This window comes from Rhamphochromis sp. 'chilingali' (genome assembly GCF_963969265.1).
Source record: "Rhamphochromis sp. 'chilingali' genome assembly, chromosome: 14".
Taxonomy (NCBI): Eukaryota; Metazoa; Chordata; class Actinopteri; order Cichliformes; family Cichlidae; genus Rhamphochromis; species Rhamphochromis sp. 'chilingali'.
The window spans coordinates 4,276,053-4,303,510 of record NC_137941.1 but is presented as its reverse complement, the minus strand read 5'-3'; the positions used below and the strand labels follow the sequence as shown (position 1 = coordinate 4,303,510).

Sequence of the window (27,458 nt, the reverse complement as noted above, 5' to 3'; positions counted from 1 at the left end):
ACATTTATTTTCTTCCTGTTGCCAGCAGAGTTTACTGACCCGCGTAAAACTAATTTAAGTTAATCTGTACTACTATAACGATTGGATATTTGTTTTAAAAAACTAAATGTTCAAAGTAACTAATAGCTAAAGCTTAAAATGGATGCAGTGGAGTAAACGCCCCCCCCCTTTACTTTTCTTGCAGTGCTGATTTTATTGCAATTGCAACTGCCATGTTTGACCGTCTTGATTAACAGCCAGCTTGAGTAAAATATTGCGTGCGTGTGTTTCCTCTACATTCGGTCCAGCGGCAGTGCTGTAACCTAGTTCATTCAATATTAAGTTGCAGTTTTAAAGTGTACTAAGTTGGTATAATAATACTTTGGCATTTCATTTCTGCCTATAAGGAATCCTGAAAGGGGAAAAATGTTCATTACTGGGAATCAATTAATTATTTAATTAATTCATTTATTTATTTATTTTTAACACAGCGAGTTCTACCTGGCAAGGATCCGAGTGTGTGGCTGGTGGTGTTTGGAAGGTTGTAATACCTAATCTGAAATCCCTAAATCTTGCACTTGACAAATGCCATCTATGATATAGTAATTAAATAAAATAATTGAAACTAACCTTTATAGAAAATTAAAAAAATTAAGGGGGAAGAAAAACGAATAAACGTAATAAGTTTGAGGCAGACAAATTCAACAAATTTATTAGATTTTCACCTTGGTCATGGTCCTTGTGGCAAAATAGCTTCTAGTCTAACACTTCTAAAAATATTATGTAATGTTGTAATGTAGGCACTATGAAAGTGATGTCATGAAGTTTAATGCAACTCTGAGTTTCACATCTATATGTAACCAGAAAGGCTAAAAATACTTCCTAGCACAGTGCCTTATTTGGTGTATGTAACACAATGAGTCACATTGAAGTATGTAGTTATGTACTGAATCATATTTACTCTCTGCTTAAAATATATGTGTAACATTTGGGTGGAAAATTGATGAAACAGCTACTGCAGGATATACACTCATTTATTTAGGTGTGCTTTGGTCTGACTTAAGGCCGTTGGCTGAATTGCTAAAGCTGGAAAGGTTGGCTTATTACATCCCCACCCCAATGTGGTTCCACTGCATTACATGCCATATCCAAACCAACCACAATTAAGGGAGTAGGTTAAAGATCTCACAAGTGCAGCACCTGTTAGCATCTAGATGTCCACACTTCTGTACATATGCGTTCTGCTTCGTTAGGTAATTAAATTAAATAACTCTTTTTAGTGTGGTTCCTTGTTCAGATATACTCTTTGAGTGAGGAGGACTAGAAGGATCAGAATAAAGAAAGGCTCCTGGGATATACTGACTTTTAATCCCTAAAGTCAGGTACATACTAGATGAGTCTTGGGCAGTCCCAAATGTTGTGGCACCACATTGGTGGCCCTTTATAATCCCAGAAATTATATACGTAGTTATTTTAGCCAATACTGATCATTATTCATAGACTAAATAGTGGAATCATGTCTGTTTATCTACATTTCATTGGACTCTTGATTATGCTCCATTGCCTACAAAGACATCCAGGAAATTTGGATAATGCGTGACCGGTCTGCTAGTAACCAACAGGAAACTGTATGAAATGAAATAAAAAATGTGAAAAAGGAAAACTGATTCTGACGAAGAAGAAACGTGTGTATAATTTGTTCTCCAACTAAAGAGGATGTAGAAAATAGAAAAGAAATAACAGCCGTGGTTCTTGGCCCTGATTCAATAACGGGCGCTATCATCATACAGTGTACTTGCATCAAAGTTGATGTCCATGTTTATTAGATTCGTGTTGCTCAGTGTAACTTGTGATGAACTTATAAGATTGCTGAAATCAGAGTGTGTAGACACCTTAATAAGAGTAGCTTATGTTGGATCCTGTAATTCCCATAATGCAATTGTTTCTTATGTTAGACTTTCTCTAGTTTGCAAATACCACTGATTTTCAAACTTAAGGGCTTGAGTTTATAATACAAGGGTTGTTGTAAACCAGCAGTCTTAAACCAAGGCTGAGATTACTCTACAATACAGGTCTGTTTATCCTGTAATTGTTAAGCTTAGGTACTAAACCTTTTTTTGCCATATGCAGTCATGTGAATACAGTGTGGCCTTTGATTTTAAGGTTTTTACAGCAAAACAAAAAGTCTCGTTAGATAAGAAACCTCATGTGAATAAAACAACATTTTATACTATGCCATTATTTATTTAACAAAATAAGCCGAGGTTTAGAAGCTGTATGTGGGAAAACTAAGTAGAAATTCTTTTGTGGGGGTTAAGAGGGTAAGTAGCAGGCAGGTGCCACCAAGCAAATACAAATGTGATTCTTTGTTAAAAGAAGTTTTGGCAGTTTTGTGGTCTGGATCGTTCAGGTGTGTTAACACGCTGCTGAGGAGGAAAGACATCAGTTTTGAGCTTAGAGAAGCAGTTGATGCTGCCCTTCAATGCGAAAGGGGTTTTAAGGTCATTTCCAAACAATTTGAAGTCTACCATTCCACATGGAAAAAAGTTATTCACAACTGGAAAACATTCAAGTTGTCCATCTTCCCAGAAGTCAACATATCAGCCAATTCACCCCAAGGTCAGTGGTCAGAAAAACTAGGGGAAAAAACAAGCAAGCAACATGCATTTTAGCTTCTATAAGCCCCACTTAGCATGTTGAACATTAAAGTTCATGACATTACAATGAGAAAAAACAAGTATGACTTGTTGGAAAGAGGCTCTCAGGAGAAGGCCTCTTCTTTTTGAATAAGCAGACAGCAATGCAAAGGTTTGGAAAATTGCATCTGAACAAGCCACAAAACGTCTTTTGGTCATATGACAAAGTCAAAGACCCTGGGCTGTTCACTTGCGTGCTCTAGAGTCAAATGTCAGACGATCAGCTGACAATCAAAGTTTGTCTGATACTGAGATAAGAAACAGAAGAATCATTGTACATTTTAAATGCTCAATGGGCTGAATGAAAAAGTGCTGCTTTGTAATGCACTAAAGAACCACTAAAAGTTCTGAAGAATTTTAAGAGGCAGATGTATGATTGAAACAGTTTTTTTTGTTGTTTATAACTATTTTTTTTCTGTAAGGCTTGTCCTGCAGTGTAATTACTAAAATGGCATTTGGCCATAATGTTCTCTTGTTTCACCATAAGCCACTGATTTAAATCTAACGTTGTCACTTGATATTTTTTTTTTTCTACTTTGACCACAAAATTAGTCTTACTAATTACTTACATTACTTCCCTGTTAACTGTAATTAAATCAGGAAATTATGCAGAACATGGTGCGGTGCAATAGAGTGGCTAAGTGTATGTTTCAGTGCAGTTGGTTTGTAAGTGCAAAATTCTGCTTTAGTTTTTTTCTTCCTTATCCATTTACGTTTTTTTTTTAAACACCTGATTTCAGTTTCTAGTTTAGCTTCAGGTAACAATACCCTTGGAATCTGATTTGGGTGATAAAGTCTTTCCAGTGGCTTTAACTTTCACTGTCTGGAGTTGAACTACCTTTAGTTAAACAACACCTGTGCTGAGGGCAAAGTTTAGATACTTTATTGTGGTAAAGTCAGTACTGCAAAGGCTTCCGCACAGAGTATCACTGCTGCCATGTTGTAACTGAAGAGCGTCCACACAGAGGTCCTGGTATTTGTTCGTTTCACCATCAGCCCAGTGACGAGGATTAGTGTGTTCTTGAGTATCACAAGGTAGTATGTTCAAAAAATTAAGCTAAGTGTCTTTTGTGGTTAGCTGACTAGGTGACTTAAAACTAGCAGTTGTTAAGAAAGTATTTGAACCTTCTGCTTTATTGCAGACTCAGTAAGATTTTAAGTGTCCAAGAAAATTGTGCTGAGAAAAACACAGTGCTGTGGGTCCTGTGTGCTTTGGAAGGTGATAGGTGTGTTACATGTGCGTTGTTGTGCTAAAGTAAAGTTACTGTTTTGGAGCCTGTTGTTGTTGAATGTTTCTAATGTCTTCCAGTTGCCCCAGATACAAAGATGTGTGAAATGATAATAAATATAACTAATCTAATCTCAGTCTTGTGTAAGAAAAACTTGAGTAGACATGACTTGGGTCAGTGGTGCAGACATCAGGAGGTACAGGAGTTTAAATTCTTTTATTTGTTTTTTTTAATTTTTCATGAACAGATATGAGACAACACTGTTAGGGGGCATTTGGTTCATTTCAGGTTTGCAAGTAACTAATTTACATCAAAAGTCAAATAATAAAATGGGCAGAATGTCCTGGTATTACACATCTATGCACACATTCACACATCTATGACCAAGTAGTTGGTCAGGTGGTTGATCCCTGACTGCTCAGACACGCAGACACGCACATTCCCCCTCTGTGCCTCCCCGCCTCTCTGCACAAATTAGTTAAATCACTGGACTCAAAAGCCTCAAAACAGTCAACCTGTTACTTATGTTAGTGCTGCGGTCCACATTCTGCATTTGTCCGGCGTGAATTTGTGCCTTTGTTCAAATGTTTTGGGCATACTTTTAAATCAGAGGTAAGGATCACTCTATATTTCTTTTATTTTGTTGTCTTTTTTGCATTGTGTATTCCTTTGCTGATAGTTGAGTTCACTTGTATGTACACTATCCAGCACTGCAGTCTGAATCTGTTTTTGCACTGTGATGAGCACGCTTCCAGGCCACAGAGCATCAGCCATGCACCTGCGTCTCACCACAGCAACCTCGTGTCATTTAGCTGCTTCTTGAATTTTCCTGCAGAATCCATGGCTGTAAACAGCAAATTCAGCATCAGTGTACGCGTGAGTCAGTGGCATCGTGCAGAAAAGATGTTTATGCTTGTACAGCATTGTCACGCTCTCTGACTGCAAGGAGTTTAAGGGGAGTTGCGGTCTGTTTACATGTGAACCTGAAGGTGTCACAGAAGCCGACAACCTATTTTCAAATCCCAGTGGGATACTGGGGTTTAACCATATGGCATGTGCCAACCTTGTTTTCTCAGATTTGTTTTACATGGACATTTAAGGGCTTTTGGAAGGATTTCTTGGTCATTCATTTACCATGTTTTTCAGTTGCTGACAAAGTACCTTGGGATCAGTTTGTAGTAGTCTTCACCTACCACCTGTGCTGAGTCTGCTGCAATGAAACCTGCACTGCAGCTCATGGTGAGATGGTTCTTATGATGCATATACAGAATAGCTACTTCTGATAAGAGGATTGCTGGTTTCACCTGTTGAGATGACTACCTTTATCATTGTTGTTACCAATAACATTGGTAAATGCTTGTACACGGTTTGACGAAAGTAGTCCCTCTGTAACCGCAAAGTGTAGGCTTGCTTGTGCTTTATGAGGCAGTTAAGCTAGGCTGTAACAGTTTGCTGTTGTGTGTCAGTGCTGTAATGTCTCACCACTGTTGAATGACTGCTTAGGACAGCAGTTATGTGTGAGATAAAAAACAATTCACAACCTATTATGTTCCCTGCTGTTTTTGGTGATTGTCTGCAGAGATGCATGACCTAAACTCAGGTGTGTCATATGTTTCCTCTCCTGCCACGCCAGACTGTGACTGTGGTCCTTCATTTTTTCCTCAGACCATCTGCTGGCAGTTTTGTCCATGTGGCAGCTGACATCTGCCCTCTTATGTGGGCCTGAGGCCTTACTAAGAAAACCCTCTTCTCTGACATGTTGTTTTTTTCCTGTCTCAAGAAAAAAGTTGTTCCCATTCCCCACTTGGCTCAAGGTTTTAGTTATGTAGCTTCCCGGCTTATTGGTGTGGATCAAAAAGTGGAGGCTTAATCCGCTCTGATGTAACCATCACAGGTCTGTAAAACTGCCTGACTTTTGGGGGGATTTATCACATTTCAAGGGCTCAAAATATTGCAATACTTGAGAAACCATGTGTACATTTATTGCTTTTTAAGTAGAATTACATTTCTAAGGAGTTGTAGTCAAATACGCAGTGTGACAAAGTACCCATGTGCATATATCTCCCAGCCTCACAAATCTCTTATTAAATTTTTTCTTTTATTGGTCTTGTTGGCACAAACCAATATACTTGTTTTGTAACAGTGAGCACAAGAGGTTTCACTTACATATCTTTGGTACCAGAATTTATGTTTTGCTTCATTCCTGTTTCCCTGCAGACACCGACCTCATGCCGAGATGAGAGGTATGTGTATGGTCGTGTGAGAATCATATGAACCAGCTTACGGGTCAAAGTTGGTTTTTCTTTTTTTTTTTCCTGCAGAGAAATAACAGCATTCCTTTAGTTATCAGCAACTTTGAGGAGAAACGAGGACATGTTTTTAAAGATTAATTTATAAGTATTATAATGCTAGCTTTTTCAGCTGTACGGCTTAGTCATTTGGCAATGAGATAACACATTCCTACTCATATGGTAGCTCCAGTTTGCAGAATGAATCAGGAGTCAGTCAGATAAACTATTATTAGACCTTATAGATGTTCTCTAATTTTGTGTGTTGTAGAACAATAGTAGTTATGCTCAGAGTGTCTCTTTTTTAATATAATATAGCACCATTGTCGTTTGGAGTCTCACCTAAACTAATATTACACACAGCTGACTTCTGAACCGAAGTGTGCTTAAGTAAAACCCTTCAGGGTTTGAGTGCTGTTGGTGGACCAGAATAAGAGGTTTGCTCCTCTTATGAAACAAACATGCGTAAGAACCTAACAGTGAATTCAGCTGTGGTGTTTTGTTTTGTTTTTAGTTTTCTTCATCTGTTCATCTCTTTGAGAGATTTCTAGATACACTTTAAAGTCAGGGTGAGACTTTAAAGCTGCCAGTGGTCAAAAGCTTTTAAAATGGGGATGGGAGCATCTGGTTTATGTTGCAGATGCACAGTTGGGTTGTAGCTTTCCCCTCCTTGGGGGCGCATAAATGGCACAATTCAGTGTTCCTGAAGTCCTCAGGGAAGGAAGAACAGCCTTAATATTCAACAGTTTTCATTTGGTGTATTGCCTTATACTGGTCATGTAAGCACATTGGGCATTTACCACTTTTATCTCAGAAGGTGCTAAAGAAAAGCCACCCAGCCTGGTGATTAAGCTACAAATATCCAGATGCAGCTAGGGCTGTTCGATATAACGATATGTATCGGCTAACGATATAAAATCGTCTATAGTTTCATTTTACGCTATCGTTTGTTTCGTGGTGTTGTAAAATAAACTGTTTAGGGCAATATTTTTTTCATGGTTTTGATGGTCACTGTAGTGGCTATATTAATTTCCTAAAGTTCTCTCTTTGTCTTATTTTTAATATAACCACACTACAGATGGACAAGCGCCTGTTTTTATGCATTGTCGTTAGCAACAACGACGGCAAAACCATCGCGTGTCCGCTGGTTTAGTTTCCACATTAACCTTTCACAATAAAGTTCAAGATCCTGTTGAGACTTTTCAAAATAAACTGAATCACATGAAAGGGTATGCAGAGCGTTTACGGATGAGAAGCAAAAAAGAGCCGTCAGGTGCTAAAAAATAAACCTTAGATTCAAACGTTAGAACAGGCTTTTCCCCGCAGCACATTGTGTAATAAATGCTTACAAAGAAAACGGCGGGCGTTACAACTTACGTCTAAAAATGTATCGTTTCATGCATCGGTTAAAACACTCGACTCCAGGTACGCCGCCCAGCTGGAAACACTTCACTAAGTCGAGCTGCCCGAGAGTCACAGAATTTACAGAAAATATTACATTCTTGTGATTTATATCGTTATCGGGACGATAGATGTCTTAATATCGGGATATGAGATTTTTTTTCATATCGCACAGCCCTAGATGCAGCCATGTTTTTTTTTTGTTTTTTTTTTTTAAAGGTCAGGGCACATGGTGGTGTTCTTGGCATGTTCTGATGTCAGATTTATTAACATTTATAGAAAAACAAAAATACATTTCCACCATATAAACGGAGTCAGATTTCAGACCATTTTCTTGGTCAGGTCAAGCCTAATATTGTACAGTGTAGTCAAAACGGGTAATTAATACAGGTGGTGCTAATATGTGCAGTTAGTAAACACTAAATGGCTTTCAGTGGCTAAGTTTTAATTGGTGATTATGGGTACTATAAATTACTGCGCTGATGCGTAATGATTTAATTTTCTTCCCTTGGCTAAGCTAAATTTCTGTCACCTTAGAGTTGATAGCCTTTCCCTTTCGGTCGTTTTGCTTCTGTTTGTGATCCCAGAGCTGAGAACATAAAAAACCCATTTCCTTTTCGCCGCTTCTCTGGTAAATGTCTCAGATTCACATTCGGTGAAACTACACTTCTTTCTTATTCTTTTTATTGCTGTGTCTGGCAATCACAAGAAGGTGCAAACAGCAATGTTAACTAAAAACTATTAAATAAAAGAAGTTAACAGTGCATCCACTCTTTCTTGCACCATGCACGCACACACCATCTGAGAACAAGAATGCAAATGCACATTTCTGTCTTTGTGTGTGCTGTTTTAGTTGTGAGATTTATCCATTTGTCCTCAGGTGTAAAGATTAAATTTGGTCACCATCGTCCTCGGGGAATATGTATCACTCAAGATCTAATTCTGTTGCCTCGATGTGGCCTTGCTCTATTTTTGGACTTATTGTCTCACTATAATGGTTGTAGTTCCTTGGGCAAATTGGCCAGAGGTTGTGCTGGTTATCCACTAGAGGTTTACATTGACAAGGTAATTTCTTTCCCAAATTCTTAATATCTAAAGTATAAATATCTAAAGAAACAAGATCAAGTACAGATTATGCAGTAGTACAACGGTCTGGGTCACCTGCAGAAGGTACTGAGATGTTGCAGGTTACATTAGACTGTATATAAAAGATGGCCATCACTGTGATGTTATCCATTGGTTTGTAAAAGCTGAGTGTTTTTGCCATTGTCATGTTTTCTTTCTGAAACCAGATGTTATGAGCACTGAAACTGTGAGACTACAGGCTCACACTGCAGGCTGGCTTTGTGTCTCCTTCTGAAGACCAAAGTCTACAAAATGAATTTGTCTATGAATATCACTGAAATTTGAAAGCTCCCCCCCATCGAGTCCATGAGCTGTTCTTTTGAAGCTTATATATAACTAATCTCCAGTTACCTTATTCTATGATCTCAGTAAACACATTTCTAGTACGTCGTTTGGCAAGGAAAGTCACTCCCTGCAGGTATTTGGGTTTAAGCCATTTTCAGCTGGGCTTTTGTAACCAGTATGTAACAAAATATATAAACAATGGGCAAATCAGAAGATTTCAGGAACGACAGGAGCCCAGAGGATGGGTAACCACAATGAAAACACAACTGCAAATGATGAAGCAATAGTTCAACTGTATTTGAAATTTGTGCACTGTATTGCATTTACAATAACAACCAAAATTGTGTGTGCGCGCACAGATACCCAAAATAAAAAAGAAAAGAACGTTAGACCCGGGTCTTTTAAAGTGTCAATAGGATCCAGATCAGGCCTGTTTGGTGATCTGGTGAGTTATTGGTGTGAGTTCAGTCCACGATCGATGTATGGTTTGCACTGTTTTGTCCTACCACAGTTCAGGCAACCAGACTTCAAGATTCAATTCCAAATGGGCTGTGGCTCGCCATCCATTGCAATGGAAAATTATTCCTCTTCTGCGGATTTCCACAAAGTCTGTAATCCAAAGTTCTCCGGGGAGTCTCGGCTCCTTTCTCCAACTCAAAAAACCTGACCTAAGAGTGAGGTCAGAATTACTTCAAATGAACATTGTTCACACTTAACTAACAACACTTCTGTTTTAAAGTATAAAGCATGAACAAAATGTGTTTCAATTTCTAATGTTGTACAACTAATCAAATTCTAAACGTTTTCATTATATGGCAATGTAGCTATCGCCAATCATTAAAGCAATTCACACTGCTCATTAAAAGCAGCAAACTCAATATACTCTGCTCACGGTCAAGTAACAACAGTGATGAATAAAAAGTAACACAAAACATTTCAATACAACAGATAGACATACTGTTTTTTCCTTAACCTAACAACAGCTAATAAGTTCTCAACTAACGCTGAACAACGGGAGTGAGCGTTTAGCACACTCGCTAGCTACTAGCACACTTGCTAGCTACTTGCATAGTACCGTCACCATTAGCGTTTGTTTTTTGAAGCGAACAACATTAACATTTCAGGATGCCGATCAGCGGCTATAACAGTTTCGTTACTCACCAGTGCAAAGCACTTCGTATTCATAAAACTAGCTTCGGCTATCCAAATCTGGCGGCTAATCAAGCAGACACCAACAGCTTCGCTGTTTCAACAGCTACCACGTTTTCCCCACAGGTACTGCTATGGCGCGTGTGGTCTAAACAGCCTTAGCAGCGCAACCAAACATGAAAAACAAGGCGGGACAAACAATCCCATTGGTTGGACTGCATTTGTATCCAGGTCAACAAATAACCTTTGAGAAACAAAAATAAACAAATAATGCAATTCCATACAAAATAATTTGGATTTTTTCTTTAGAGTCTCTCTCCAATCATGAGTGTTTTTAACTGAACAGAATAAAACACCTTTAATAATAATTACAATAAACAGTCTCTAATTCCATCTGTTTGCCACTGGGCTACACTTTCCTTTTCAGACCCAGAAGATATGTCCATGAAGTCTGATTTTTCCACCCATCCTTCCATTGTTTACCACTTATCTGAATGATAGAGGCAATTTGCAACAGCAGTCCAAGCAGAGAAGCCTAGACTTCCCTCATCCTGGCCACCTCTTCTTGCCCATCTGCCTAGATGGTGGGCCGTCTGGAAGAGGTGGACAAACTCCACTGGCTCCTTTTCAGGTGGAGGATCAGCAGATCTAGCAACCCTGACCAGCAAACCTTAGAAGGAAACTAATTCTGCAGCTTGTATCTGGAACCTCATTCTCCCAGAGTTCATGATCATGGGTGAGGGTACAAACCCAGATTTACCGGTAAATCAAAAGGTTTTACACTCAGCTTTTTCTCCACTGCAACATATCAATATAGCTGCACCTATTAGTCTGTCACTCTCACACTCCATTCTGTCTTACTCATGAACTAGACCCTGAGATACTTGGGGCATTGACTTGTCCCAGACTATGATTGGACACTCCACTCTTTTCCACCTAAGAAACATAGTAGAGATATGGTCGTGCTGATTTTCATTACCGCTGCTTCACACTGGGCCATGAACCATTTCAGTGCAAGCTGAAGGTCAACAGCTGATGAAGCCAGCAGGACCAGGAAATCCTTAGGTCATCAAAGTGGAGACCCTCCACCATGTAGCTACGCCTAGATGTTGTTGAGCTTGTTACTGCCATAATGCTTCATCACCTTTTCTTTATGTGAAAGACTGATTCTCACTTCTCTGCCTCCCTTTTTTTTTTTTTTTTTTTTTTTTTTTTTTCAGGGTGCAAGTTTCAGAAGAGTTGTTACACCCCCATTTAATTACACCAAGACTGGGGGCCAAGCAGGCAAAGAAGTGTTTGGTGAGTGAAAAACTTACTGCAGTGTGCTGTGTAATCAGATTTCCCACAGATTCAGGTTCTGTGTGTGACTGTGTTGGGGATGTGGGGAAATGTGTCAGGGTTTTTCTTGGCTCAAAATTGCCTTGTGAACACGTAGTCTACATTTAGTTTAAGGCAAAGAGTGACTTACCTGTGCTGAAAGGCAGAGATCTGTTTGGTGGGTAACAAGTCTGTTTTTATTTTCCCCTCTGCAAATCATTCATACAACATACTTTCTGTGTTTGAGCTTAAACTGGTGTCGGTTGCTTCAGATTCTGTTAGTGGATCTAGCTCATAGTGGATCTACCGACCAGCTGCAGTACAAGACAGTGTTGGAGTTCATCCCAGCGTGGGACAATGTCCTCTCTGGGAAAGCAGCTGAATGATATCAAGGATTCCCACAACAGTAGCTTGGCTAGCAAGACAGCCTGTAGGGACAACATGACAGCTGGGGCTTTAAACACAAATTTAGAGGATTGTCTGATTGGTTCTGTTCTCTCAGACAGGAATAGATAGATTTCTAATATGAGTTGCCAAACAAGGTACATAGGCACCTGTTTATACACCTCAGCAGCCCACCGAAGTAAAGTGTGTGTGTGGGAAACACTGGTGATAATAGGATTATTTTCTTAACATGTACTGAAACAACTGCGATTAAACAGTTCTCTGACCGCTCAGTGAAATCAATTTTATATTAAATTCATGTATATGTGAACATAAAAATTCCAGAGAGGAAAAAATATCCCTTAAAATTGATTTGTCTTGCTTACGTTTTACATTAGCTTTTGTAACACACAATTAAACTGTAGCACTCGATAGAGATTCTGTTGTTTCCAATAAAGGCCAAGCACAACAAAGACTCCAGTCAGGAGACATTGCAGGCTCTGTTGCTGCTGAGAGGGTGTGCTCTTAAAAATAGGTCTTGCTTTGCCCCAACCTATCTGCTGTTAGGTTCATAGGTCACTGCTGTCTCATGTTTATAAACACCGTCTTGCCGGCAGTGGCGAAGTATGCTTCTAACCACACTTAACTACTGCAACCTTGAGTCAGAACGCCCTCATTCAAATTTCACACACCATTCATTCAAGAGCACACTGTGGTAAGTTGGCTTGATTTTAGTTTCAGAGTGAAGCTGGGATTAAGTAACTGAATTTTTTTTGTGGTTTTGAAATGTTTAACCACCTTTTGAAGGTGTTTGCTTGAATGCGGTTTAAATGTGTTTGTAGAGGTTTGGGTGTGTTTACTGTAATTGGTGCAGAGAGCAACAATTATGGTGTTCATTTAAAACAAAAAATGGCATTATATTGCAAAAGTCTGTAACACACTGATTCTAAACTCCATTATGAGCTAATAGTCTTTGGCTGATAAGCTACTGATGCTGTCTGGACAGTGATCAAGGCACTGATGAATGAATAGGGCTTTGATTTTATGTTGATTGGCTTCTTCTAGAATGTTCCTTTTGTTATAAATTTGAGTGGAAATATATTTGTATCAGAAGGCGTCACTGGTTGGGTGCATAGATTTAAAAGGCTTTTTTTGTTGTGGGTATGACTCCTGTGTTACGCATGTAAGGAGATATTTTTATCTTATAGGAAGGAAAACTATGCATCATCCTAAGATAAAATATTGTCATTGGATAGATTCTCCTTATACTCTTAACCAAGGAAAGTTTTTGTGCACAGATCTGTTTCCTTTCCTTTGAGTTTCTATTTTGATATTTCTTGCTGTTTTGTGGATATCCAGAAAGAAATCAATGCGGTTAAATTGTGATGTTCTTTGTTTGTGGTTCTCACACATGCCTACGGTGTGCAGTCTGTTGTTAGTAGCCTTGACAGCTGTGAGAAGGATCTATCATCTTCTTTGTCTACAACAGTATTTGTGGTCTGCACAACACAGATCTATTCCCTCATGATGTGCATGCTGTAAATCCTCTAAACTTTACTAACAAGCTGAAGTGTGTGGAGGAGCGATTACACACATTTGTCTGGTCTCTTCTGTGTGCCATCGCACCATTATCCAGCAGTATTCCTCATATGACCTCTCTTTATTTCTCTCCACCCCTCCTCTCTCGCATCACCCACCCACGGGCTTCACGAGAGACCTTATGAGGATCATTTGACTGGAATGATACTGCTGCTTCAGGCATTTTAAAGTAGGGGGAAAACAAGCAATTTGTTACACAAATTTATGCTCCAGAAGGCTTTATGATTTAGTCATTAGATCTGTTATTCTAAGCTGGAGGTAGCAGCTTTGAATCGTCTTTTTATCTGTGGTGTGCCAGCTTTTTATCTCGCATCTTTTTGTGTGTGTCTAACATTGTATGTGAACTTTTAAACTGGAGGATGTCAGTGTGTTATTGTGTTAGTAGGCCTGATATCGATCACAGATTTTAATGATCTCAGGATTGTGTAATCTGATACTAGTGGCTCGTGTTTGTATTATTTATTTACTTATTTTATATGGTGTTCCCGTATGTAACATAGACCAATAACATTTGGTTGTTTGCTTTTATTCTGGAAGATTTTATTATTCCTTGTTGCATTGCCACATTTTGAAAAAGATTGCAAGAAAGTATAGTTTCACTGTGAAACTGTAACTGTGTCCGTTTTTATTTGTTCTTACCTAAGGACAGACCATAATTAATGTGTGTTGTTTGTTGACTGTAACCAGTCTCATTGAGGTGATTTAATCATCGTTGACTGTTTAATCAAAGCTGCTATCCAAAGAAACAAATCAAGGGAAACAGTAACAGGAAACTAACTAAATAAGTTTTGTTTGCATATAAATACATATTTTGTAAAAGATGAATAAATCAAGATTCGGATCCTCACTGTGATTTGGTGACAATGAGGAAATATATCCTCACTGCAAAAAATAATATTCCAAATGAATAAGTATGATTTTTTTTTTTTTTTTTTTTTTAAACTTATGATCAAACATGTTGTGTAGCCACATAAATTAATACAAATTAAAACTCATTAGACTCAAAATTATATCAAGTATATTAAAATGGGTTTCAAGAAGTGAAATAACAACATTATTTTTAAAATGATTTTTACTGCACTACAAACTTATCATACGTTTCAAAGAACAAAGGAAAACAAACAGATGCAAAATACATTACACTTTTACAAGCTAAATAAAAGGCCTTTATTTGTTCTCGTAGATTGATTTGCTGATGCACTAATCAGCATAGTCTCAATGGTGCTGATTATCTTAAAAGAAAAGATTAATTGTGAAGTTTTACTTGGGACTAAAAAGGCTAGATTACACTTCCCCTTGTGTCCATGAGTTGATGTCCACATGTCTGCTTAGTTTGTGAGACCACGCAGACCCATCTATGGAGAATTTACATTACAGTGTACCATAGAAGTATGCATTAGCTCCATGGGAGCCTGACGCTGTAACAGGCAAGTACAACAGGAATCCAGGCTTTAGATCAGTTCAGTGCTTTTGTCACGGTCTTATTCTTTTACTTATTTATCCATTTATTTATTTATTTATTGCAGGTGACGAGAATTGAGGGGACAATGAGAGTCCACATGCACACAAAGTTCTGTTTCCTGTGTGTGCTCACGTTCCTCTTTCATCAGTGCAGCCACTGCCATGAAGGAGGACACCACCATCAGCACGATGGGCATCACCACAATGATCATGACAGCGCTCACAGCGACCTGCAGATTTCTGAGGCTCCATACGTGAGAGGGGTCACAGAGTCCCCAGGGTCCAAGAGTGGGCACGCTGGGGATGCTCTTGAGGAGGAACAGCGCTTCTACATCCAGCAGCTTTTCAGGCGCTATGGCCAGGAAGACCGGCTAGATTTCAAGGGCTTTCAGAGTCTGTTGTTTAGCTTGGGATTGGGAGAAGTGAAGGTTGTAGGTTTGGATCATGAGGATCTGGGCCATGACCATGTAGCCCACCTCGAGGTGTTGGATATGCTGCACGGACATTCATCCACTAACGCTGGCCACAGCCACGGCCAGGGCCACCGGCACAGTCACACCACACAGATGCGTCCACACCAAAAACAAGACTCTCAGCATCCACACACAGAAGGAGCTCCCACTCGGTGCAGCCAAACCACTGCTGGACCGACAGATCACGAACATGATCACGAACATGACCATGAACAAGATCACAATCACACTAAGGTAGAGGAGAATGACCATCAACATGACACACACGACTTTGGCGACCACAACAATCACACACATGATGAAGAGCACAAACACCAGCAGGTCAACCACAGGGACCTGTCTTCTCAGCCTCACCCTGATCACGACCACAGCAACCACAGTGATCATGAACATGACTACAATCATATTCATGAAGTGCACACAGACATAGGCGGCACTCACCTCGACCAGGAAAAGCTGGAGCCATCTCAGGTGCCCCAGAGGCTGCAGCCCACCCCGACAGAAAACCGACCCAAGAAACCCTGGAAACCGGGAAGAGTCAGAGGACAGCGAGGGCGAGACAAAACCACATCTTCTCACACACCTGCATCTGATGACCACGACCATGACAACACTCATGACCATAACCACACACATGGTCACAGCCACTCTCATAAAGATAAGAGAGAGGCACCGGGGGCACTTCCCGTGCCCACTCTGCCAGTCTCCATGCCAGCTGGTCATCCAGGTGGATTAACCCATCAGCATGAGGAGGTAAGATTATTTTTTATTTGTTTTTTTCTTTTTTTATTAAATGCACCTGTTGTGGTTTCCAATTTGCTTTTTTAACTTTTGTGATAGTTTTGCGTCATTCTGAGCTCCTCCGCTGTGTCAAACAAGTAGTTGAAGCTTCCTTTCCCCCATCTTTAACCCACTATTTTCTGATTGGTAGCCTGTGCCATTTTTTTTTATTTTATTTTATTGATCTGTTACTCCTGCAAACTCTAAAAATAACATCAAAGTCATACATTAATTGAGCCCATGGATCCAGCAGGATATTTGAATCTGGACTAGATTTTGATCTTCTTGGGAACATCAAAACAATTAACTGGTCAAATTTACATGTGACACTGTCCATAAAGTTTTAAGCAATCCTGTTAAAAAAAACAGACTGACAAACTAAAACTATTACATAAACCCCCTGATGAAGTTAAATATAGTGTTGGGAAATCTGAAAGCCTTGAAAACAGTCCACTTGTTTGTAATAAATGTGTATTTTTTCACAAAAGGACAAAAAACAAGAAGGATTAAATAAACAGACACAAGAAACCAGATTTTTATTTAAATGCTATTGTTCTAATAAGTTATCAGTGCTTATTCGAGTGTTTGTTGTTGCACTACTGCTTAAGTTATTATATCGTGTTGGTTTTCTGTGTGTGGAATCTCTCTCAGCATTTTTAAATGAATGGTTGGCTTTCCTCGTGGATGTTTGGATCAGTCAGTACTGCCAAAGTGAAATTCCCTTAACATAAAATCTGTCTTTTGCTGCAGCTCACATTGTGTTTGAGTGAAATTTGACTTTACAAGAAGTGATTCTGTTATTTGTAATGTTTTTCAGTGGTTCCCTGCGTTTATTTATATTTTCATGTTCTCACCTTCTCACTCCAGTGTTTGAACCTCACTCAGCTCCTCACCTACTACGGCCTCAATCCCGACTCGCTCATCTCCCCCCGCCAGTTTGCGTATCTGTGTCCCGCCTTGCTCTACCAAATAGACAGGCGGGTCTGCATCCTCCATTACGAGCAGATGGATGTGGAGCAGGAAGCCTTTGAGCCTGCCAGTTCTGGTAAGAGCAAACTCATTGATCTGCTCGGAAAAAAAAACCACATAGCAAGGAGAAATATTAATTTCAATGAGTGTCAGCTGCTTAGTTCAGTCCACGGTGCTCATTTTATTTTCATTTCATTCTTTTGGATGACAAAATGCAGCTGAAGCCAGTGTTTTATCCTTGTTTTGGATACTTGGTGTGAGACCAGCAAGCTAAGCAGTCACGGAAGGTGGACTAAAAAGCATCTACTATTATGAAATTGTTGAGACACTGAATATGATGGTAAGAAATTGGAATGGAGGAAAAAGTCACAGTGAAACATTAAAAAATGTGGTTAACAAAGCACACTGTAAGTCAGGGTTTTTGTCTGATGCCATCGGCCATAGGAAACTGCTTTCTTCATAAGTGTAAAACCACAGGGACTCCCATCATAAAACATTAATGTAATGCTGTCTTTACGTAACCTGGAGCTCCTCTCTTAGGGAAGAGTGGAAGATCTGCAAAATATATAATGTTTCTTTAAAATGGTTAAGCCGTATTTTATATTGAGACTTCTATTTCCTGGTACTGCCGCTATCTTTTACTGATTTTATTTTATTTTAATTTTCAGAGCCTGATAGCAAGGGGACAGGGCAATGTGTGCCAAACTGGACCCAAAACAGAGAGTTATAAATAAAAATGTTAAAAAAAATATAAGAAACATTAAATATAAATGTTAAAATATTTAGTATAATATATAAAATACTTTAAAAAAGGAAAAGAACGTTTTTACTTCTAGCTAAACTGCTTTGAGCTGATTTGAATGCAACAGCAATACAAACAACCACTTGTTGCAATGCAGAAGAGCGTCTCTGCTCTGGTTTGACTCACAACACGGCAAACTGTGAAGCAGAAAGGTGACAGCAGCGGCAGAAGACCGTATGAGATGCCACTCCTGTCACATTGACAAGGTGGGACAAATGAAGCTGCCGGTGGGTGTATATAGCGTTTTTCTTAATCAATATTAAGACTAATCTGGAGTAGAGTTGATCACATTTAATTTATAATATACTTAACATTAAACTGGTGACGTCTTGCCTTCTTTACAGTCATTCATTTCATTTTGGCAACTTTGACAATTTGAAAAGTTTTAATTCAAATAAATAAATAAAACAGTTTTGTGTTTGTGCGCTCAAACGTGACTCCAAGATCGAGGTTTTGGAAATGAAAATGTGATTTTTGTGTAACCATACCTCTGCGGCATCCTTCTGCTGTGCAGAGCTGCAGAGGAGACACAGGAGAGCAGTTTGAGCAGCGACATTAACAAAAAAGAAGAACTGAGTATTGGAAGCCAGAGCAGTCGTTGAAGAGTGCTTCTTATGCTCAAATTGCTTCATGTATTTACACAACATGAGTTTTATTTACAGCTGAAGGAAGGCGTAACATCAGTTCTCGCTAATAATGTAGACTTGGAGAAATTTGAGACTCGAGTCACTTAAAGCAGTGAGCGATGTCGTCATTGTCCAGGAGGCTTTTTCCTGCTTACTGCTAAACATGTACTTTGTTCTTTATATCAAACCTGCTGCAAGGTTGTCTCACACTAACCTTTGTTCAAGACGGAAATGTTCCTCTAAAACCACTCAAGACGTTTTTTATGGCGTCTGCTGCTGTAGGCATGACCCTGACCTCATGAGCTTCTGCTCAGTGTGTAGTTTGTGGAACCACTGTGAATCTCATCTGTGGTTCAGGGCTTTTTTTATATAGTTAACTAAAGAAAAAGCAAAAAGTTTGGGAAATGTTTGAGTTAACTGAACTATAGATCAAGCATAGACTCCATGTAAACATGTATCTGTGGACGTCTTTAGTTTAAGTCTTCAACACACAGAGGGTGGCAGCTTTGGTGTGTTTACTGAGACTAGGAAATCTGTGACTTTGAGCGCTAAAAACTGAAATTGTAAACAAAGTGAAACTAAACTGACTTAAAAGTAGTGATTTTGTTTTAAACAGAAAAAAGAAAAATATGTGAAACACAAAACTTTATAAGCAAGTTTACAGTTTTGTCTATATGAAAAGGCTACCATAATTCACCGTGAGCATCAGGAGCTGATTAGGATGGAGGTCATAGTGGAATCACCCCATTAATGTGCTACAGTTGGCCTTCTTGCAGTCATCTTAATACAGGACATTTCTGGGCTATTCACACACCTAACTGCAGCACTCAGTCTGTGTTTGGAGCTTTCCATCTGTCTCTTCTCCTTATTAAATTATTTCAGTTGCCATGGCAGTGAACAAGTGGTCCTTTTTTGTCTTTTCTAAATGGAGCAAAGAAGGACCGTTTGTGTCCCTTTGAGTGCCCAACTACTTCTTTCTTTCAGTGAGCTTTCTTCTCTCAGTTTGTATTCTGATCACATCCTCCAATCAATAATATTCAAAAAAAGAAAATCTGAAAACCGAAAGAGGACAAAAGCGGAGCTATAAAGTCAGAAGGTCAGTATTAAGTCCTGCTCTGAGACCTTACAATGTTTCCAGGTTTATGGGAATGCAAATTATAAAAATATAAAAGTTAATGAGTTACAGGTCGTGAAATAAAACTCGAAGCTATAAAACCTTTCTTACAAATCAAAGGAGGAGCAGTAATCTCAGCTACTGCAAACCAAAAATACAAGACAGACTGCACATCTTTGGGTTTCTTTGAATTTACGCTTTACGGTACATTAATGTGTTTATATTGGTGGGCTCAGCATGTAAATCTCAGAATAGATTGCACAAAGCCATCTGGAATTACAGTATTTTGTAAACTTGTGTAATAATCAGTCTAATCACGTTGTGGCAGTTAAAGGGGACCTTATGCTCGTTTCCAGCTCTGTATTTGTTTTCTTGGTTTCTGCTAGAGTAGCTTTGCATGATTCATGTTTAAAAATAATCTTTCTTTAACTTATAATGGGCCTCGGTGTAGCTCATCCTCTGTAAGTTCAGTGTGAGTTCATCTCCAGCCTCCCTTTAAGTTATTTCAGAGTGTCTGTCCTGTGCAAAGAGAAGGTGTGAAGGGGGATAATAATGAGAAAAAAATCTCTAGATTAAAACACTAAATTTACAAGAAAAACATAAGGAAAAAAAATGTAGGTATTCGATTTAGTCAAGGACTGATATCACGCCACTTTTCAAGGTTAGGCTGGAAAAAAATTCAGAACTTTAACCTCCAAGGATCAGAAACTCCTGAGAAACATCAGCAGCAGCAGCAGTCTTAATAAAACTAGTTGTCCTCAGACTTTGGCTAACAACAGGAACACTGTGTGCAGCTAGCTGTGAGTCAAACCAGGGGACAATGAGACTTTTTCCCATGAATTTTCACAGCAAAGCTCAGCGTTTCTATAGAAATCACACCCACCTTCTTCCTTTACAGCGGCGTCCTGAAAGCTCAGACTTACTTGCTGTTTAGTGCAACTCCAGAATTACCATTGGTGAACCTGTGGAAGGATTATTAACTCTGTCTGTCTCCGTGTTGGTCTCTTAAGACATGGTGTTCATCTCGGTCAAGTGTAGCTACTGCTGCATGGTGTTAAATTAAACAGTTGAAGATAGTTATTATTTGTGGAAAATAACTAGTTATGATTTCTGCTGTAATTGAGCAGCCGGAGTCTTTTGGCTTGGTGGGATTAGTCTATAGACTGACCTCATTATGTGAAACTTTGGCCAAGTCTAATATGAACATCCAGCATTATAATGGTTTGTGTATGACAGAAAATTAGGGAAAAGCATAATGAGTTCTGTCTCAGTTTGAGTTCTCATGTTTTGTGTGACCCCCCCCCCCCCTGCTGTGTAAGTGTGTTTGTTTTTGTGTACATGCTGCAAATTAGACATCACAGTGACTTTGGGTCATAAGATTTACTTTTAATTAGAGGAGTGGCTTTTGTGACTGAAGACAGATTTACACTTGATAGGTTTACAGCGGGGACAGAATTAGACAAAAGGGACTGAAGTTCAGCTGTGAGGTTGGAGAAATTCCCAAAGTGCCTTAATTGTTAAGCACACACTTCCTCCTGGAGAAACCTGTGCCATACGGGCTTCAGGCCAAAGTGTGCCGCCCCTGAAAACATTAATAATAATAATAATTTTTTAAAACCGTAACGATGACGAGGAGGACTGCACAAACAAGTCAAAAGGACAGCAACGGCTCCTCATTAGTGCAAAACTAGAGGCGCTAGATTTTCAGAAATGGTGCACCAAGATTCAACCATAGACGTCACCACAAGCTGCAGAGCTGCCTCTCATTTACCTCCTGCCGGCATCCGCGGGGGAGCTCGGAAAATTTGCAGTTCACTTCTTTCTGGTCCCCACTCCCCTCTTTTTTTTTGCGCCGTGCCAATTAGGAGAGCCTAAGCGACACCGGGGGCCATTTTTCTGAGCCGTGGCTCACAGGAGATGCGTAATTGGAGAGAAGTTGGTCTCTTTCGTTCTCTCCTCTGTTCCCTTATCACCGCCTTTAAATTGCCCTGCTGCAACCCCCTGCCCACCTCCATGTCTACGCCTAAGCACACACACATACATACACCCGCCCACACAACCACAGCTGCATAAAGGTAATGAGATAGAGAGGGAGATGAGCTGCGTGAGTGTGAAGGACCTGCGGTGATGTGGCGATGGACTGTCTGGCTGATGTACAGTTGCCTCTCAGGGTTACACGTTGTTCCGCATGATAGCAACAAATAGAAAAGCATTCATCTGTAAAACTTCACTTATATAATGTACATTGAAAATGGTGGTTATAATAAAAACAATAAGGTGAGTGTTAGTGAAGAGATTTGAATACAGATTGACTGTTTTGTCTCACGATGAGCCGCTCTTTGTAATGTGTGGAATCAGTAAAGCGGCTCTGAAGAGACTAATAGCTGTAGTCTGCTGCTTCAAGAGGTAGAGCGCTCTTATAAACATGTTGTCTGAGCTGTGAATAACTCTTATAATTCTACTGTCACGCTTCTAAAACTGCTGGCAACAAACAATCAGGGTTTGGCCATCAATCTCACCGTTGTGATTATAAAGGCAAGGCAAGTTTATTTGTATAGCACAATTCAACAACAAGGTGATTCAAAGTGCTTTACAGAGACTAATAGAGGGTTTCTTGTTTGTAACAATTATACAGTTACTAATACCTAAAATGCCCCAAAATACCAGGATGATGCACAGACTGATTCTTAAATCCCAAAGGTCCATTTTTGGCTAGCATCGTGATGCTAGCATCGTGACTGTTACCACATTGTGGTAACAGTGACATTTCTGCAGATTTTTTTTTTTTTTTTTTTTATCCTTTATTTATCCAGGTAAAAAAATCTCATTTCCAAGAGAGACCTGGCATCATAGCAACAAAAGTCACATACCACATAGGTATATAACATTTACGTAAAAAAAATAAATAAAATAAAACAGCATTTCAGGGGTTGAAAATACAAGCTGATGTTTGAAGCATCCTCGGGGCAGGAATGAGATGAATTTATATTTTAAAGAAAATTATTTTAATTATTTTATTTAGTGGGCTTCTGCAAAGCTGTGCCCATTTTTAAATAGAAGCATTCTTTCTTTTCACTCCTACGTATGGCTTGGCACAGGTGCAGATGGCACGATCGTCCTGTGATATTAAGAGAGAAGGAAGGAGGGGACGACGAGCTCGACTCGATTCTGTTTGTGACTGCCTTCCTCAAACTAAAGTCCACTTCAGCAGGGAAAAGTCCTCCACCTTCAGAAAACTCCAGAGGGTTCGGAGGTGTCTTGATATTCAGCGTCGCTCTCTGGTTTTCTGTCAAATCGCTGAGCAGCTTCTGCCTCAAGGGGCTTTCACGCAGGACGTGGCTTGTGCTGCGCTCGCTGCCGGGTTCAGCATACTGTTTGAGTGAGCTGCAGACGACAGAGCAAAGAGTGCTGACTTTTCAAAGGTTCTCGTGGGAGTAGAGTGCGTAAAATGTTCTGCAGAAACGCAGCGCATCCTTTTCTCTTTAACTGAACGAAGAAGCTCTAATAGATCCATGAAGACGCTGGAAGGGATACACAACAAATATGAGCTGTGCTGACACAACACCGACCTACAACAAGTCACGTGACTCTTAAAACTTGTTTGTATGATTACCTGAAATTAGCGTTTCCTTCCTGTTTTACTAAGCCCGCTGCTGGCTTGATGCTTCACTGCTTCTTTGCAGCAGCGATCCGCACAGGACTGAGGTTGAAGTTTAACATACGAAGGAGAAATAACTTCTTTGTTGTACTCTAATCACTGATAGTTGCTTAAAAACAGGCTTTCCCATCATTCTTACCATAAAGTAGGATTAAAAATACATATGTAGTGACTCATACTAGGACGCAAACACTTTGCTTTGGTCCAAGAGAACCTTTAAAGCTATGAACTAAACATTTTTGACTTTGCTTCCTCCCCAAAAGAAAATATCCTTGAACAACAAAGTAGAAAAGAATGGTAGAAAACATAATTATTTTTTTTATATATTCATATGCATATATACATGTTATGATTCATGAATAAACCACTGAGGCCTTGGTGAATCTCGGCAGTGCAGATCAGTCAGATGCTCCCTGGCTGGTATCCTTTGGGTGCGCCAGATGCATTTTGTGGTATTTTTGTGCGCTGACTCACGGCCTGCAGTGTGAGGAAACATGGCGAGCCCAGGAGCGATCATATGTTATAAGTGGGCGTGTTAGAAGCCTTCGTCATTCACGCCCTTTTGCCAGTTTGAGAGGAAATATTTTGATGTCAGGATTATTTCGAATTAAAGGCAAGATTTAGTTATTTCTGTTCACTTTTCTGAACACGTTGGAGTCAAAGTTTTTAAAGGGGACCTTTAGTAGCTTGAGTAGCTTTACATGATCACCATCCACAAACAAAATCATCTTTATTTATCTTAAACTGGGTCTTTGTTCAGCTCTTTAGTTTAGTCTGTATCTCAAACAAGGCTTTTTTTTCTTTCTCTCTCTTTTTTTTTAAGCCAGCTTTCATCCAATTGGCTGCCTTGTACAAACAGAAGATTTAAATGGAAGGTGGGCGGGCTTTCAGTTCACACCCAGAGCCTTGTGGCCAAGATGAATATATCTGTGAAGACTTTAATAAAATGTCAAAACGAAGCATTTTCCAGTAGTCTGAAGTCCTGCGGGCACGAGTTAATTGAACAAACTAAAAGATGATGCTGCGTGGTGTTACACAAAGTACTGTATGGGAACACAGTGAACAGGGAGAGCCGAGGGAAGGAGCCAGCGAGAGGAGAACCTTTTAATTGATGTTGGTGAACTGTATCCAACATGCCCGTCATTACGGGGTATAAACTGCAGAGAGTAATGTTGGGAGGTTTATGAGGATTTTAGCCCAAGTCGGTCTAATTAATGAGGGAATAAAAAAACATCAGCACAATGTCGTGCACGTTACAGCCTGAATCCAAATGGCTCAAAGAGTCTCAGTGCTCAGCTTCGGCCTGTGCTCTGAATTCACTCCACTGTCAAAGGGGCGTCAGCAAGTAAATCCATCGCACACAGATCCTCAGTCAAATACTGACTTTTTTCATGGCTTCAGAGGAAAAGAGTAGCTTCCCAAAAGCTAATTACAAGCATCAGACACACCACTTGTACACAATACTTTCCCCAGGAGGATCTCCAGCCTCCTGTTTCTGAGTAGTGAGCCTGGCGCTTGGGGAGAGATGTCTTTGGTAGTGTTTTTTTTTTTTTTGTTTTTTTTTTTTTAATCCCACAGCTGTGTAATGGTACAGTAACAGCTTGATTCAGCCTCTTTAAAGACCACTCCGTCAGGTGTAAGACATGTTTCAGATCATGTCTTCAAAAGCTCCGCCAACTGGGGCCGAATAGAAGAGGAGAGAAGGTCTGCCTGTCGGGTTTTCCTGCTGGCTCTGTGTCACCTGTGATACGGCTGTATGCATGACTGAAGCTCCACCAAAACCTAGAGTTTGTCATATGGAAAACTTGTTTGGCCTCACAAACAGCTGCTACATCGAACTATAGTTAACAAAAAAGTCTCTGAAATGTGTTGGTGAGTGTTGTTTGTGTTTCGTGTCATGGTTCTCAAATAGCCTCCCTGAAGTCAATTGTCTGTAATATGTGCATTACATGCACTAAGTGTTTCAGTCAATAGATGTCCTTTAGGTGAATGTCAGCAGTGAAGGACCAGCATCGCTTTAGAGAGCACGGACCAGCTTTGGTGCGACATGGAATTTCATACCACATTAAACACTTTGTCGTGTTTGACGACAAAACTTTTTCTCGCTTCTGAGACCGTCCTGGGCTGACAGCTCGACTGACAGTTTAAATGATAGTGTACCTTTCTCACTTTTTCTCTGGCGCTTCACGTCTCTTGACTCTGGCCTTGAATGAAAAATGAGGCGAGAAGAATTCTGCTGAAATGTCACCTCGTGTTTTTTGCTTTAGGCATCGTGTGTCATCACAAGGACACATGGATTTAAAACCTCTGGAGGATGCTTTCCTTCATGTGTGAACAATGTGGGGGAAAACACCTGCAGCCATGAGCCATGTGATGATAAAGCTGCAGCTGATGGTGTCGTCTCTCGTTGTTTGACTGGAAATGAAAAAAGCGTTTATTTTGTACCTTTTCTAAAACAAAAAGTCCTTACCAAACAAATGGGGGAAAAAAATAAGCTGTCCGATAAATAATACTCATATTTTATCATTTAATTTATTGTGTTTATTTTTCCTCCTCCAGTGTGGGTCTGGATTTGGGGATTTGTGTCCATCACCATCATCAGCCTGCTGTCTCTGCTGGGGGTCGTACTCGTGCCCATCCTCAAGCAATCGTGCTTCAAGTTCCTGCTCACCTTTCTGGTAGCGTTGGCAGTGGGCACGCTCAGTGGTGACGCTCTCCTTCACCTGCTGCCTCACGTAAGTACAAAAGACAGACGGCAGCTTCTAAACACAGGAATAATGTCTTTGTGGTGCCTTAGCGGCGACTTCATTAAGTCCCCTGTGCAATCGATGGAAGTGGGTAAAGTGGTAACAGAAATGACCTTTTTGTGACAAAGAGCCTAAAACTACAAGCACAACTTGCTCCGTCAGTGGAAATGAATCGAACCAGAACGTGTGGATTCTGTGGGTTAATCAGAAGAACGGTGGCTTCATGTTTCTTCGTTTTTAAATACTGAACCACAAACGACTTCCATTCACATCCATTGTGATATTTGATACCTGAGTTTTTGTGAGTTGTGACACCTCCAGATCATCAGTGTGTTTTTGTTTTGTTTTTTTGGTCCCCCAAAAAACTAAATTGCTTGCTCCATATAAAAAATACTGATATAGTTTGTTCATGGTTCGGGCTTCGTTGAGTTAATTTTAACACGTTGATGTTATCGCTGTGAAATGGTAACAGACATTTAATGAAGTCAAAGAAAAGAGAAATTCTTTATATTAAACGTTATTAGAATAGAATTAAAAACCCTTTGAGTAAAATCAAAATTATCTTGAGAATTTATTGCAAATGTTATGTCACCTCTGACCTGACGCGAGACTTGACAGCCTTAACATCTATGTAGAAAAGGAAATCAGCAACTGTTAACTCTGTGTTAAATGTGTAACTTGTATACTGTGGAGAATTATAGCATCTGTTTTTGTACAACAGTGTCACATTTGTGTTTATTTGTTTATGTTGATGACATGAAAACGTCAGTTCCACTGAACAGTTTTGTAACTGTTTCCTCTTAGTGAGTCCAGGTTACGCTGCTCTGATGAATGTGTGAATGTCATGTGTCGCTCAGTCAACTGTTGCTCCTCTTCCTGTCTTCAGTCTCAAGGGCAGCACGATCACAGCAAACATGGTGCCGACCAGGAAGAAGATATGGTAACAGCTTTTGATGGAGTGTGGAAGGGGCTTACAGCCTTGGCCGGCATCTACCTCCTCTTCATCATTGAACACTGTATTGGCATGTTTAAGCACTACAAAGACCAGAGGGTGAGTTACCTTGATCCAGCTGCAGGTGATGGAGTGGGCCGTTATCAGACGCTAAACCTCTGTTTCTGCCTTAGGTTTTGTCTTTTGTTCAAACTCTTTTGAAGCAACACAGTGTAAGAAATGTGTATAAATATATATATAATGAGCATTGTTGCTCACAGGGCATGAAGAAGGTGAATGAGGAGGGCAAGATTGGCAGGAAGTTGTCAGATCATAAGTTAAATCGGCGCTCGGATGCAGAGTGGCTCCACCTTAAGCCGCTCAATGAAGGTTAGTGTTTGTTCGTGAATCTTTACAGCAGGTTACGAGCTTTAGCTCCTTTGGT

At 39.8% G+C, this 27,458-nt stretch overlaps 1 protein-coding gene across 3 annotated transcripts in view; it reads left to right on the top strand.

Annotated features, from left to right (window-relative positions):
- The window catches only part of slc39a10 (solute carrier family 39 member 10), a 32,409-nt gene that overhangs the window by 902 nt on the left and 4,049 nt on the right, over positions 1-27,458 (top strand). Inside the window, exons 2-7 of one of the 3 annotated variants that reach the window (XM_080903699.1) lie at positions 11,373-11,451; positions 14,979-16,139; positions 17,034-17,211; positions 25,895-26,070; positions 26,969-27,133; positions 27,295-27,403. In XM_080903699.1, the coding sequence (XP_080759825.1) occupies positions 15,000-16,139; positions 17,034-17,211; positions 25,895-26,070; positions 26,969-27,133; positions 27,295-27,403 (1,768 nt within the window). In that variant the 5' untranslated portion in view covers positions 11,373-11,451; positions 14,979-14,999. Of the gene's footprint in view, positions 1-11,372; positions 11,452-12,429; positions 12,569-14,978; positions 16,140-17,033; positions 17,212-25,894; positions 26,071-26,968; positions 27,134-27,294; positions 27,404-27,458 lie in introns of those variants that run through there. The other 2 variants (XM_080903697.1, XM_080903698.1) reach the window with 2 other exon arrangements.